The sequence below is a fragment of the Balaenoptera acutorostrata genome, chromosome 2 (assembly GCF_949987535.1).
Source record: "Balaenoptera acutorostrata chromosome 2, mBalAcu1.1, whole genome shotgun sequence".
In the NCBI taxonomy this organism is placed as follows: Eukaryota; Metazoa; Chordata; class Mammalia; order Artiodactyla; family Balaenopteridae; genus Balaenoptera; species Balaenoptera acutorostrata.
The window spans coordinates 153,529,073-153,545,506 of NC_080065.1; the positions used below are offsets into that span (position 1 = coordinate 153,529,073).

Here is a 16,434-nt window from a genome sequence, read left to right on the forward strand (position 1 = left end):
CAACTTCCTAATCTATAAAGTGGAAATAATAAATATATTTTTCTCATGGGACTTCCCTGGCGGTCCAGTGGTTAAGAGTCCGCACTTCCACTGCAGGGGGCACAGGTTCCGTCCCTGGTCGGGGAACTAAGATCCCGCATGCCCTGCGGTGTGGCCAAAAAAAAAAAAAAGCATTTTTTTCATATGAATGATGCGAAGATCAAATAAAACAATGTATTAAAGCACCTAGAATAGTGCCTGACACATAATAAGACTTGGAATTTATTGACCACTTAATATTAATTTGCCAAGGTCTCTTATCTATCCTGTGGCAAAGGATATCTTTGTAAAGACACATTTTTTTTATTGACGTATAGTTGATTTTGAATATTAGTTTCCTGTGTACAACATAGCAATTCTATACTTTTACAGATTACATACCATACAAATTTATATTAAATTATTGCCTATATTCCCTGTACTGTATATTAACATCCCTGTGACATTTATTTTGTTACTGGTAAGTTTGTACCTCTTAATCCCTTCACCATTTTTACCCCTCCACCCACCCCTGTCCCGTCTGGTGGCCACTAGTTTGTTCTATATATCCATGAGTCTGTTTCTGTTTTGTTATATTTGTTTGTTTTTTAGATTTCACGTATAAGTGAAAGCACACAGTATTCGTCTTTCTCTGTCTGACTTATTTTGCTTAGCATGATACTCTCCAGGTCCATCCATGTTGTTGCAAATGGCAAGATTTCATTCTTTCGTATGGCTAAGTAATATTCCACTGTATGTATACATCACATCTCCCTTATCCATTCATCTGTCAGTGGACACTTAGATTTAGGTTGCTTCCATATCTTAGCTATTGTAAATATGCTGCAATGAACATGGGGGGTGCAGATACTTGACTTAATGTTTTCATTTTCTTTGAATAAATACCCAGAAAGGAAATCACTGGATCATATGGTAGTCCTATTTTTAATTTTTTGAGGAACCTCCATACTGTTTTCCATAGCAGCTGCGCCAACTTACATTCCCACTAACAGTGCACAGGGGTTCCCTTTTCTCCACATTATCACCAACACTTGTTAGTTCTTGTCTTTTTGATGATGGCCATTCTGACAGGTGTGAGGTAAGATCTCCTTGTGGTTTTGATTTGCATTTCCCTGACGGTTAGTGATGACACACTGAGTACATGAGTGTGAGAAGGGTAGCCCAGCTTCTTTATAAATGCTTAAGCAATGCAGATTCATGCTTTAATGACCAAAAAGACAGTTTTATATAGAGCCTGTGACTTTTCTTATCCTTAATGTTTTAGATTCAAGATGGAGAAGTCTGCTCTCTGGGGTGAATAATGATGCATGTTCTTTAACTTAAGTGTTTAAAGGAACTGTAGCACATTTGTTAAGATTTATTTCCTTGCAGATATCTATTCCACAGCCCAAAGGTTGCTGCACTTGTACATGGAGGGCCTGTTTGCTCCAGGTAGTGTCTGTATGGCAGTCACTTTGATTGAGTGAGGGGGTTAAAAATGGAAACATGTTTACATAGTAGAAAGGCAGGAAGGTCTTGGCATAAGTGGGGCCTGGTGAGTTTCTACGGTAACCTCATTCAATATCACAAGGGCTAATCTCATGGAATGAGATGGCATTCAAAGATATGTTCTGGAATTTTCTTGATAGTCAAGCTAACTATTGAGGTTAAAAATAATAGGACAGATACATCACTGTAGCTTTGCTGGGATGCTGGAGCCAATAAAGGAGCTGATACCTTAGATAATGAAGAGTATGGAATGTCAAGAAATGAAGCTTATGACATCCTGGTGTATGGGAGATCCCTCAGCTTAAAAGCTCCACTTCTCATTTGCCAAGTCCCTGTTGAAATGCAGGGGCAAAGAGACAGAGTCATAGACCAGTAGAGTCCCATCTCATCACCAGATTCCTGCCTGTTGAAAAATCTGTTGTCATGTTTCTTAAAACACACTGAAAGACATGTGTAGTTAACAAAAAATATATCAAGGACATGAAGGAAGTTACATCTCTGCTCAGCATTTTGCTGTTAAATTTTAGTGATACATTCTCTCGTAACCTCAGAGAAGATTGACTCAGGTGTACTGTAGGTTGCCAGGAAACAAAGTTTGATTTCTTAAGTCAATCATTTACAGCAAAATGGCACCCATGTGACATTTGGCTTATTTACAGATTTAGAGCATATACGAATATATGTCTATATGTTTATTTGATATAATTGTCAGTACATTTTTTAGGATTATGCATATACAAAAATGTTACAGAGATGAACGTTTTCTGAAGAAAAATAATTGGCTCAATTGTCATCATAAATTAAGGGAGGGTGAAATGGAAGCATTGGGCAAGGGAGTACATTTATTCCCCAACTTCGTTATCAGGGAAGAACTCTGTGTATGTAGTGTTTTCACTTTGTTCCCATCATCACATTGACTGACACGTGATTTTGTTCACTTAGCATTTAGGTTGAGAGTTCACAGATGTTTTAGTTAAGGTATTTTAAAGTAAATTCTAAATGATCACGGTACCTTGAGTTTAAGACTTGGAAAAAATTAAGCCACTTTATCCAGCCAATTATATACTATGTATAGTAGCAGAATTTGGTATGGCAAAAACATACAAGAATTTTCCTTCTACCTCTCCCATTCTCTCCCTTCCGTTCTTTTTTTTTTCAAATGGTACATTTTTGTATGTGTGAGAAAACATTAGAATAAACAAAGCCAGCAAAAAAAAAAAAAAAAAAACTTGAAAATCATCTACCATCTTAGCACTTAGCAAGAATCACTATCAACATTGTGAGAAATATGTGTCTAGGCCTTTCTTTATATGTAATAAAAAATTAAAACAATAATGATAATATTTACATAGCACTTACTCTGTGTCAGGTGCTTTTTAAAATGGTTTACATTTAATCTGCCAAAGAGTCCCACGAACCAAGTACACTATTATCATCATCCCTGATACATGGAGAAACTGGGGTACAAACAGGTCAAGTGACACGAGTAAGGTGATACGGGTAGTGAGTGTGGTGAGTGTGAGTGGCAGAGCTAGACTTTGCTCTCAGCCAGCCTGGCTCAGGATGACCTTTTCCTAACCGCTCTGTTATACTGCCTCTCACTGTGTATATTTTAAAACAAAAATGGCATCATATTTCACTTCTTGCTTTATAATTTTTTCACTTAACACATTGTAAACTTTCCCCCATGTTATCATGTATTCTTCTATGACACCATTTTTCTTGATTCTCCCTGTGAATCCTTCTAACAGGGCAGGCAATCATGTCTTTAAATGATCCCCTCTTGTGGATCGTGGAGACCGTGTCACATGGCAGAAGGTTGTTTAATTGAGAAATTTCTGTCTTTGTCCTTGAAACACTAGCGTTCCAACTAACTCATGTACCAACTTTGTTTGAAAAACAAAACAGACTGCATGTTGCAAGACAGAGCTGCTGGCAAAATACTCCATCGTGTCAGATTTATACAAACCCATCTCCTGTGTATTGCACCATGTCCTAGAAAACTGAAAGCCATGAAAACAAGTGCTCATATTTTAAGGAACTCAATGACAGCTGATAAAATATTGCATTTTCTGTAGCAGTTTTTACATAAAGCTTCCACCTTAAAGAAATGGATTTGATGGGACTAGGTGGTAATTTTTTAACACGAGCAGTGACAAAATAAACACCATCTGTTAGTATTGATTTATTCTACAGCATTCTCATGCTGGGTGATTTTATTTCACTCTTTTCAGAAATGGTTAATGACACATCTGGTAGTCAGTGAAGGTACACTTTGGGTAATTAACTGTGGTCATAAGTTTACACAAAATGCTAACAGAACATTTTTTTTTCCTTTCTATTATAACCAATGGGACATGTCTGAGTCCCTAGCTAGTTACTCATTTTAAACCTTGTGCAGAATTATCCGTTTAGCTGTAGTTGAACTTGTGGAACAATGTTGTGTTATTTTGGATGCTCGGAGAAGCAGATAACCAAGACAGGAATAGATATGCTAGAGATTTATTGGGGGAAACACCTGATGATTAAAACGGAGGTACAAGAGAAGGTGGGGAGAGGCTTCAGCTGGCAGTGTGAGCCTGACACCAGTGACAGGAAAGTGGGAGGGAAGGAGGATGGGGTAAAAGAGCCCCAGACTACAGCTAGTTCTAAAAAATGTCAGCCAGGACAGTGGAGAATCCAGGAACCACATTTGTCTAGCAGAGCTTTCCTACATTCCACAGAAATGGGACTGAATTATTTTATCCACTGTGCTTGGTCATTGGCTGAGAGCTGTACATCAAATGTGTTTCCACAACAAGAGATTGGCTGTACATCAAATGTGTTTCCACAACAGGAGATCTGAGGGATGCACTTGCATGGTCACCACAAATATCTACCCAGACAATGACTCAGAGAGATGAGGTGACCACTACATTCATTTATCTCTCTGTCTTTTTTTAAAAGAAAGTATACTATTTTAAATGATCTCTCCTCTCCCAGTTTCTCCATTGATCTCCAGCAAGAAGGTTAGCATAATTGGAGAGGTGGGTCCTGTTTTGATTAAATTCTATCAGCTGAGGAGAAGAAAAGAGTGCTTCACACAGTTCTTACCTCTTCATCTGCTCTTAAAAAAAAACTCTGAGGGGTTCTAATGCTGCTGCTGATTTTGCTTTTGGTGGAAAAGTGCTCCTTAGGTTTGCCATAATGCTTGGCCATGAACCCAGGAACCCCTCCTCCTATTTGAACTGAAAAATCATCTGGGGATAGGAGAGGTGAAATTTAGGAAAGAACACATGCTTTCCAGCCATTCAAAACCCAAAACGTATTTTGAGAGGCAGAAGGCAAAAATATGAACGCTGCATTATACAATCACTGTCTCTGTGCCAGGCCTTTATATTATCTTCTTCCTTCATTTTGACAACCTTCTGAGGTAAGTAGGGTTTGTGTTGTTGGGTTTGTTTCTTTGTTTTTAACAAAAGAGGGAAACGAAGTGCAGAAAAATCTGGTGACTTTTCATTGGCACATAACTAAAAAGCATAGATCGGGGTTTCAACCTGTTCTTTCTCTGTTGTTGCCGCATTCACATACAGAATAGATTTGCCAGAATTTCTCAGTTCTACCAGTTACTTTACTTGTGTGGGAAGCACTTCTAATATTTGTACAGATATCTTTCTTTACATCCTGAAAAGGGCACTGAACAGAGAGACCTGCATTCTATTACCGTTTCTGCTATGAAATAGTTGTGTGGCTGTGAATTAGTTAAGTTCTTTGGGCCTTAGTTTTTCCCTCAGTAAAGAAAGGAGATTAGGTTATAGATAGTATTTACCAAACTTCAGCCATTTTCCATCACCATGATTTGTGTCACATCTGTAAGACCACCTATAATTTATTTGCTTGATATAAATGAACTTATTTACAAAGCAGAAACAGACTCACAGACATAGAAAACAAACTAAAGGTTACCAAAGGGGAAAGGAGGGGGAGGGGTAAAGTAGGAGTTTAGGATTAACAGATACACACTACTATATATAAAATAAAATAACCAAAAAGGACTGACTGTATAACACAGGGAACTATATTCAATATCTTGTAATAACCTATAATGGAAAAGAATCTGAAAAGAGTATATATATATATATATATATATAAAACTGAATCACTTTGCTGTACACCTGAAACTAACACAATATTGTAAATCAACTATACTTCATTTAAAATCAAAACAATTTGCCCCTTTTAATGAAAATGTATTTGAAGTGAACACATTACATCAGTGTTTAGAATGGAACACCAGTATAGATAACAAGTAGAATTTTATGTTTATAACTTTTTTAATTGAATATATTTATTTTATATATATCATATATACATATAACTATGTTGTCATATACATGTACATGCCGTATATATTTCTACGTATATAATGTAACGGATATGTAAGGAATGCAACCTGTTAAAGAAATGCTAGCAACCAACTGAGACTTCCTCCTTAATTGATGTAATCAGAAAGTTTGATGGAAATTTGAAAACAATATTTCTAGTGAGAATGTTCTAGAGATCCAATGTAATTTGACACTTGCCCCACCTAATATCATTTTGTGGATGGCCAGTGTCCTACACCTTGGGATACACTGGAAAAAAGATTTGTAATAGCCACGCAATCTCATGCACCTGTGATTTCCATTCTCCACCTTCACCTACCTCATTTCTCCTCATCTTTTCAACTGCAAAATTTGTAAGAACTAATCCTCTGACTGCAGAAATATTGTCTCTGCATCTTGGCTCACAAGTGGAAAAAAAATAAGACCTGGGACAGATAAGAATAATTCCTCCTTGTTCTTCTGGGAAGGTTCAAGAGAAGGAAGTAGACAGAGAGAGATAGGCAAGTTAAGCCCTGACGCAAGCCACGGTGTGTCTTCCACCAGCCAGTATTTTCCCAATGAAGGTCAGGTTAAAGTCAATAGTGTGTGATGAGGATGGAGCTGAGTACATTGACCAAGGGTTTTCTGTTCTATCAAATATCTCCAATCCTATTGTGCTGCCCCAACTCCCAGTCACCTCCACCAAAACTTAATTCTTTACTCCATTTTATCTTATGATATTTTGGAAGGAGCCTGGACATTGCAATCAAAGAGAGCTGGGTTCAAATCCCAACTCTCTGCCACATCAGGATGGAGAGGCATTCAGCGGCTCTTGGTGGCTGGGAGAACGGGGCGTTCTCCGGGGGATCTCTCAGGAGATGATAGAGGAGGAGCTTCACAGGCAGAGGAAAGACAGGCAGAGAGCATCCCAATCCTGGTATCCAATCTGAATCACTGTCCTTTCCACAGATATGCGCTGTGCAATGAGTTATCTGTCCTAACTTCTGAACCGCAGTGGATCTGAAATCTGAAACTGTGTGGTTAATGTCTCAGCTATTTTTCTGGCACCATTTGGGAGAGGAGGATACCTCTTTCTTCACCCTCTGCCTTCCAACCTAACCATCTGCCTTCCTGATTCATTGTTGGGAGCCCCATCTTCCTTCCTGTTTTACCACCCTCTAATGCCGCTACCTGAAATTCTCTCATTTATGCGTAATGTCTACTTGCTTACTGCTGTTCTCCCCTCACTAGAGTGTAAGACAGACTTTGTCTATCCTGTTCACAGCTTGTTCTCAGAGTCTAGAACAGTGCTCGGCACAGAGTATTAGGTCAATGAGTATTTACTGAAAAGTCGAATGAACTGGCCCTAGGCATTGACCCCATTCACTCTAACTTACCAAATTAGCTCCTAATTCTTTCTGTGCACTGCCATCACCCGGGGCTTTGTTGGAAACACACTTTCCAGATCATCACTCCTGGATAGTCTGATTCAGTTTGTCTTGGGTGAAGCTTAGGAATCTGTATTTTTATTAGCATCACAGGTGATGAGACACAGCCAGTGCCTGGACAGCTAGGTGGGAATTACTCCCTTGTGGAGTATTACTGAAGAAAGAACTTCATTGTCGGCACATGAAGACACAGTCTCCTGTATTGAAAGCAATTAATTAAGTATGCATTTATGATTTTTAAAATGTATACCTCAAAGGCTTATCCAGTTTGTGTATGTGGTCTGGCAGACCCAATTGTATTTATTCATACCCTGTTTGCATTATGGTAGGGAGACCAGCTGTTGAGTCAGGTGCCTCTTCCCCAAGAAAAAGATCGTTTAGGTTAACAAATAAAATGGTGAACTGCTGAGAAGTTGCCCAACTGGCCTTCGGGCTTTCTTCTAGAATGACATCGATACACTGTAGCATTGTGGCAGATGGACCACAGTGTTGCAGACTCACATGTGCTGGAGAATGATGCCATTTCGAGTTCTTCCACTGGTCCCCTCAAGGGCTGCCTGGTTGGTTTGCATGTATCCAGTTGGCAGGATGGAGTAGAAATTGAGAGCCCAAGCTTCAGAGTGAGACAGCTCTGGGTCTGAATCACAGAATGGCCACTGATTAAACTGTGATATGGGGCATTTTTCATAGCCTTTGTGAGCCTCGGATCTTTCATCTGTAATTAGGGATAATATTGTCCAACTCATGGGTCTGTGATGAGCTATAAGTACAGTGCACTGGGCATTTTGTATATATGGTGCTTAATAAATGCAAATATCATAACCTCTGGGAAGATTAACTCAGACATTCCATTGCCAGAAATCACCCTACCAAGGCTCCAAAGTCTAAGAAATCTTGTCCTCAGTGATCAAGAGAGGGACCAGCCAAAAAGCGCTTAGTTGCATGTGGAAAAAGTGCTAATAATGGAACTTTGTTAAAAAAAGTTCCTCCTCCAAATTTCATTTGACACTTGCTCTATGAAGTTAGAATTTTAATTAAAAATTTTAAAATAGTTACATAATTTTCCTAAAAGATGGATTGGGTTCCCAGAAAAAAAGTTGGGCCTGATTCAGATGACTCAAAAATTAATTTCCTAAGGAGCAATCTCAATGGGTAAACTGAGCAGTTGTTACTGGAAGACCAGGTAACTGTCATATGCCAGCGCAGCACCTGATGCCACTCTCCCTCACTGTCATCGACCTTTTAAGAAATTTCTAGGCAAAAAAAAAAAAAAAAATGTTGGTTAACGCGAGTTATAAGCATGAGTTGGAGTGAAGGGACCTGGGGTTGATGATAGAAGAGATAAGAGCTCGATATTTGTAGCAAAACCAATATACAGATAGACTTTAATGCTAAGAGTGATTTATTCGTTGATCTCAAAGTATACTGACTAGCACGTCCACAATGCTGCAGTGGAGCCATCATCACCGTGTAGTTATGTGTGGGAACATCCCTTACTGGGGGGGTTCCGTTTCCCCAAATATTTAGCTTAAGTTTGAAACTCAAGGAATCCAGAACAATCATCCCTTTTCACTTTTAAAAGTAACTTAAATCATGGAGGCAGAACAGACTAATTTGTTGAATGAACTTTTTACAATTCCATTTATTTAAGATTTTTAGACAGGCACCATAAACCTCAAGTTGAGATTTTAGTATTCTCAGAGGTCTGCAAAAATCATCAGCCTTCTAAATCGACATCTCTCCCGAGTTCCTCCTGTTCACCCTACCTCCTCTGCGCTCGCCCAGTTCAATTTCTCATCCCAGTTGAGCCCATTTTACAATCTTGTGAGCCTCGGGGCACATGGTAGACAATTGGAGAGTGATGGTTCTCAGCTGTGCCTGCTGAGAATACTGGAATCACCTGGGCAGCCCCAGGAAACTCTGATGCTGGTTAATTGGTTGAGGGTGTGGCCTAGGAATGCAGCTTTTAAACCAACCCTCCCACCACGTGATTCTCAAGCACAGCCAGGAACAGAACCACCGAGAGAGGAGCGTCCCTTTCCCCAGGACTAGAGGTGACTCAGGTATGTTTTTCATGACTAACTTTGACAAATTTGTGGCAAATTGTGCCCCTGACTGCTTTTAGTAACGGCACAGTCTCGTTTTCATGGGAGATGATGATTTTGTGATGAACCTATTCACTGTTTCACTGCTTTGCTTTGCTTCCTTAGTATGTGGTGCTTTAAATGAACTTAGTGGTTGGAGACTTGTTGGTGCCGACGGTGCTTGCTAATCATTTCTTTCCTTCCCCACGCTTTTGAGTATTGGGTCCCTTCTCAATCTCTGGGTGTACGTGAATAGCTGTCATTAGCCGTGGTAAGTGAGTTAAGTGAAACTAAATATAGAAGCTCACTGAAACTGGACTATGTAATTACATTGTTCATCGGAATGGATTTTAATATTTACATGGAGAAAAAAAAACATCATCACATGTAGATAAATAACCCATTTTTTTCACAGAACAAGAGCAAACAGCCACCAAACTTAACTCTGTAGATTTTCCTAGGCAGGCTACATCTAAGAGCCAGAAATTTGGATCTATTACTTTTTACTATATATATTTCTGTACAATATTTATCTACTCTTGCTTTTGATATTGTCATTCCCCAAAGGGATACACACTTTTCTCAAGCTTTATGACTTTTTGTGGGACTCAAAACCCCAGTCTTAAGCTACACTCATTCACAGAGCAGAATTTTCCAGTGTGGGAGCTACGTATACCACAGGTGGTAACAAGATGATTTTAGGTACAGTACCGGATGTGGCGTTAAATAACTTTGGATCACATAGGAGAGGAGACAGAGCTTTTCTTTAAAAAGCCAGATAGTAAACATCTTGGACTTTGCAGGCCATATGGTTTCTGTGGCTAGAGCTCAGCTCAGCCATTTTATTAGCAAAACAGCTGTAGACAATTCATAAGTGATAGGCGCGGCTCTAAATAAACCTTTTTTTATGGATGCTGAGATTTCAGTTTCATATAATTTTTCCATGCCATAAAATAGTACTCTTTTGGTTTTCTTCTGCCATTTAAAAATGTAAAAATCATTCTTAGCTTTCTGTCTGTACAAAAATAATCACCGGGCAAGTTTGCCAAGTCCTGCCATAAGGGAAGCCTCTGTTTGATGATTGACTTTAACATTTCTCTAAAGCCTTTGAATTTCACTGTTTAACAGAGTTAGAAGTTGAATGTTTTATCTCTTTGTCAGACAAGACTATTTAGCTAGAACTGAACCACGCTGTGTTGAATCCCTTAAATTTTATTTTTAAAATTACCTTATATTCATGTCTAGTTAAGTGGTTTATTTCCATTTAGAACAGTGATTTTTAAAATGACTTACAGAAACATACTAAGTAGAGAAGAGTCCAGGTGGTACATGATTGGCAATGATCACGAGACATGTATGGAAGGGTTAATATTTGGGGAAATGCTATCCAGGTTTGAGTATCTGTCACTATTTTCTTCAAAGGAATTCCTGTGTTTCTGAAAAGAACAAACAAAAACCTTACTATGTTTCACCACAGCTCATGATATTTTTTAAAAAGCCCCCGATTAAACACACAAATCCCCCAGCCACCTATTCATATCAGAGCCAGCTGAGGGATGAAAACCAAAGTAAAATAAGGTTAAAACTTGAGCTGACTCTTGAAATACACAGAGCAAGAGTAGTGGAATTATCTCTCCGGAATCATCTGTGGAAGAGTCCGACATAATCTCATGTAGTTTCTTAGCACACGTTTTATCTTAACACTTACCGCGTTTGCGTGATCAAGAGCCAACTGATTCATCTTTATCCAAAATGGTGACTCTCCCTTTCCTTTGTATGAAAGTACAATTGGGATTGTAGAATAGGGATTGGGAGGTATTCTTTTGAAAGAGAGCGGACAAAATTTTCTAAGCAAAAATAACCAATGACTGCGACTACAGATGTTTCCATTAATGCAAAGGCCGTGCTTATACCTGGTACCACGTTCTCTCAGTACATCAGCTGCAACAGGCGCTAAGTTCTCTCCTAGCTTCTCCTCCTGCCACCTCTCTGAGATCTTCCCTCATGTTCCACCTCCTTGCCTTTCCTTCTCACTCAGCAGCCAGTAAGATCTTCAGTAAATCAGCCCAGGGCCATCCCGCTTAAAAACCCCAAGAGACTCATCACTGCCCTGGGGACACCCACCATCCAAACTCTCTAAGGCAGCCAGCCATCCAGGCCCTGCACCATTCCATCCCTGCCATTCTGGGGCCTCAGCGCGTGCTCCTTCCTTAGTCCAGCCCCTGACCTTCCTTCAATGCCTCACCCTTGCCCGGTTCTATCCTGCCTTGGAGTCTAAAGCAGAGACGCTGTTCCCTCCATCTCAGAGTTTCTCATCCTTGGCATGATTGACATTTGGGTCAGGCAGTTGTTGGTAGTGGGAGGCTGACCTATGCACTGCGGGATATTGAGCGGCATTCTGGGCTCTCCCACTTCGATGCCAGGAGTATCACCTCCCCACAGTTACAGCCAACAAAAATGCCTCCGGCTGGTGCCAAATGTCCCGCCACTTGAGAAGCACTGCTCTGCCAGCACAGTGTCCCTTATTTCTCCTGTTCACCTTTTAGAGCTCAGCCTGCAGTTTACTTCTACAGCCTCCTTGACCCCCACTTTTAAAAATGGTTCCTCTGATTTGAACCTTTCATTCCATGCTTCACTTTTCCTGAGGAGTACTTGTCAATTATAATCATGGATCTGTGATGTGTTTAGTAGTTTAATGTCTGTTTGTTCCCTAGACTGTAAGCTTCTTGAAGGCATGCTAATTTGTTCACTGACTTATTCCCAGCACTTATCACAGGGCCTGGCACGTTGCAGTATATCAAGAAACAAATTTCCAATGAACAAAGTCAAAGTTTCCTTCCATAACCCTAGTCGCCTAGAACTGTGCTCACATAAACCATCCCCAGCTGCTATGATTCGGGTTTCTTAATACAGAAAAATAAACTTTCAGGAGCTCTAGATATAATAACCCAACAAATGATCCCTCTAAATGATTAAATTACTCTCATATTTAGGGTACAAACGAGTGCCTTTATTGTTGACAAGAAAATGCACCTAACTCCAAATGCCATGGAGGGAAATTTCTCCTCCTCCCTTTTTCTCATTGTATGAGCTGATCTGTGTCCAGATCTGATTAACCTGAATAGGCAGCCTCTCCATGCAGTAACGTGAGCTGCATTAAAAGCCCTTCTTCTCTGTAATATTTCTTTTACCAGTACCCTCCCAGATTTTGTGGGGTTTTGTTATTGTTGTTTTCAGTTTTGTTTTGTTTTTACCTTTGGAGTTACCTGTCAGTTCAAAGTACTGCATTTCTTTCTATAAGATAATGGCTTCTGGTCACGTCCTCATTTTTGTGTCTCTCACAAGCCCAGCTCACCAAACACTGTGCTTTACTGTCCTGAGTGACTTGTCATTTTCCAACCAGACCATCATATCTGTCTCTCCATCGGGCTTTGGCCACACTGTTCCTTGTGTTAGAACATTCTCACCCAGTACCTTCTCCGAGAAACAATCCCTTAATTCCCAAGATTTATCTGACATCTTTCCCACCCACTTACCTGGCCCCCAGTCTTCTCAGTGCCATTGCACTTAATACACTACACTGCAGTTGCGTGTTCATCGTCTGCCTGACCCCTAACATTGCTTGGAAATGCCTAGTGAGAGGAAGAGGAAAAGGCTCCTATAAATATTTTCTATAGGAATTAACGAAGTACCTTTCAAAATGTAAGCCCCCTGAAAGTGAAAATCAATTCTATTGTTAGCTAGTTATAAAAGTCCATGTTTGGTTAGGGGTAGTGAAAAAATATATATATGGCTATTACCAAAGACTGTCCTAAGTACTTACGAAGATCTTTCAAAACAGAGATGGCACATATGTCAAGTCCTTCCAGTCAAAACTTAGAAGGCTTGAGAGGGTCAACACTCTGGAATACTGTGCTGAGCAGGATTCTGAGGCCTCATTCAAGCTTAATAAAAAGAATAATTGGATCCATCAGCAAAGTGTTATGAACATCAGGCGGGGATGTGTAACATCCAAACTCTAAAGAGGTAACTAAATAGTAAAAGAAAAATCCTAACCAAAATTCTGCCTCTTTTACCTAGTGTTGAAATCAGAGGACCAGTACTTTAAGAGACTTCCTTAGACATCCCTGAATCTAATCACCTTCTTTTATAGATGAAGCAGCTAAGGTCTGCAGAGTCAGTACGATGGGCAAGCCCCACAATAGCAAAGATAGAACTAGAACAATGCCCCGCTGATTATCTGTCTAAGAATTCTGACCCATGCTGAGTTCATGGGGCAACATTCCCGTGACATGGCTTGCAGTTGAAGAGGCTTCTGGATCTAATATTCCTCTGCTGGTGGCTGAGAGATGCAGACTAGCAGCTAGTAATAATGCAGCAATGATTTGTTTACTATCAACTTGAGCCAGGCTTTTGCTAAACACTTTGCTATGCAGTATCTTCCTCATCCACCCCAACAGTGCTCTGTGATAGAAATTATCATCATCCCCCATATGCAAATGAGAAAACTGAGGCTTGAATGATTAACTAACTTGGGAAAAATCACACAGCTAAAAATGGAGAGAGCTGGACTTTGTACTCAGTCTGACTCCAAAATCACTTTGTCCTTTGAGGACACCTTGAGTTCTTCGGACCTCTTCACAGACATGATATAGTATAGAGACAATGAAATTTGCAAAGAAGTTGCTCTGAAAAGATACAAAGCGTACTTAGGAAATCTACAAAAGCCTGTTGCTCCTTGATAGGCAAATCAGCTGAAATGTGGACTACAGTATTTTCTTAAGTCTTCTAAGAATTGGAACGTGAAACTAGAAGCTATAGATGATCTGCGTTAAGATAAAAGTCATAAAAAGAGCGAGCCTTCCCTGGGGACTTACTACATGCTAGGCGCTGGGCTAAGTGTTTTATAAACAGAATGACTTGAATTCCCGCAAACCTTGAGCAGGCTGGCACGTTCAGGTTGTGTACTGCATGACTCCAAAGGGTACCATTCATACAAACGATGACACAGTGGCTTTGGGTGTAGGGCAGTACAATGGCTCTGCCTCTGAGGTGGTTAATATTATCCCACTTGCTGTTGAGAAGGCAGAGTTTCAGTGGTTGGTTCGGGCTTCATGGAACTTCCCTAAGCTGAGCTGAGATTGTAACCAGGAGCACCCTTCAGAGCCCTTGTTCCTCACTGCTCTTGGTACACTAGTATGCCTATAAGCATCGTCTCAGAAGGCACAGAAGCAGGCTGATTAAATCAGCATGGCCAAGCTTGCCTGGGTTATTTGAAATCGGTCTTCATAGGAACCACAAAGCCAGCTGTTAATGACTCGATACTATTAGCAGTAGATTGTGGATATCACGATTCAGCCCATGTTTTCAAAGCAAAATAAACAGATTCCATTTGAATATGTATTGATTCTATATTCAGTACCATTATCCTGCTTTTTAGCATAGCATGCACTGGAAAAATAAAATTGCTGTTTAGAAATAATACTTGGTTCAGCATCAGTACCCACAGTCTCTACCTTAAAGAAAAAAAAAAACAACTAGTAAGTTTTTGGGGAAAACAATACATGAATTAATTTCAGTTCAAAAGAACAGCAGGGATTATTCAGGTAAAAATATTTATGTCGCTATGATGGAATTGCCACATTTAATCAGCATGACCAGTAGCACTTTCTAAACAACAGCTGCTAGAGAAATGTACACAATAAATGTGGCAGTTCTGTGGAAAATGGAATTTTTGTATACTAGCTATTAGATTTTTTTTTCCCAATCATTATGTTTTTTTTCCCAGTCACTCCCGCAGGATGTGGAGTTTTTGCCTAAGTTGCAAATTCATGGTTAAATGAGGCACTTTTTTGACTTGGCAGAAGCTGTGTAAACATGAAGTTATGAATACTCTGAACTGGTTTGAAAGGTGGAACCTTAAACACCAGTGTTATCATGATGATGGTATTTTTTAAAATATTGTTTTCAAATGACTCTGCTGGAAATTAGCATAAGGTAGCAACTACTCATTCTCACTCTGTGTAGCTTCTGAACTTTCAATAAGAAGGAAGAATAACATGGACTCCTGAAATATAATGTCTGAGACCACTGGCTTTAGAATCAGGCTTGCTTGGCTTTGCTTCTCACTAACTGCATGTGAGATCTTGGGCAAGTCACTTAAGCTCTGGTCTTGTGTCCTCCTTCAGAAATAGGAAAGCTTCCAGCCCACATTACTGACTGTTATATGGGTTCACTGAATCAATACATGTATAAAGTGTTCAACAATGTGCCTGATTCCTAGTTAGTGGGACTCATTTTTTATAGCTTTTATAATTACTGTATTGTGGTATTCTCTGCTCTGCACTGAGAAAGGATCTGCCTGTATTGCTGTATAAATATTTTCTTATTTTAATGATAGTTGCTAACTTTTCATTTGACCTTTCCTTACTATTATATGTATGTTGTAATAAACTTGAACTACACTCAAAGTAAATAGGTTTCTTTCAATGTTATTATCTACCAGTTCCTTTTAGAGAATATTTGCTTTGGCAAGTAGAGGTATTTCCTGCTCTAATCAAACCACTAGGCTTATTCGATTTAAAGACATTTTCACAACATTTGGAACATTACGGCAGTTACAGAAAACTATGAAGTAGGTTCTCTGCCGTTGAAGAGATCTGGGGGAGGATTATTGACATCTTTTATGCAGAAGAAGAACCATCCTGAAATACCAAAGAAAGGTTTAATATACCTGTAATAACTGAAATGACATGCTGATTTAACTATTTAATGAGCAAACCCTGTGAACTCTGCCCACCCATTCATTCGGCTACACAATGAAATAAATGACATCTGAACTTCCACGCCTGGATGACCAAATCTCATAAACAACGTAAGAAAGGATAGAAGCACTTGGGTTTCAGTATCATGTCTTTCTTTGAGAAAGTTCTGTCTCCCAAGTCCTTCCAAGTCATCTCTTGAGTGTCTGAGTCCCCATGCACCTCACCATCACACTTGTTTATACACTGATATTCTGGCTTGGGTTTTGCT

The 16,434-nt window shown here is 39.6% G+C and overlaps 1 protein-coding gene across 3 annotated transcripts in view; it reads left to right on the forward strand.

The window, feature by feature from the left end:
- The window catches only part of TENM2 (teneurin transmembrane protein 2), a 1,017,264-nt gene that overhangs the window by 404,519 nt on the left and 596,311 nt on the right, over positions 1-16,434 (forward strand). Inside the window, exon 1 of one of the 3 annotated variants that reach the window (XM_057541632.1) lies at positions 9,270-9,381. The exons of the other annotated variants lie outside the window; for them this stretch is intronic. Coding sequence (XP_057397615.1) covers positions 9,276-9,381 — 106 coding nt within the window. The 5' untranslated portion in view covers positions 9,270-9,275. Of the gene's footprint in view, positions 1-9,269; positions 9,382-16,434 lie in introns of those variants that run through there. 3 annotated transcript variants of the gene reach the window in all.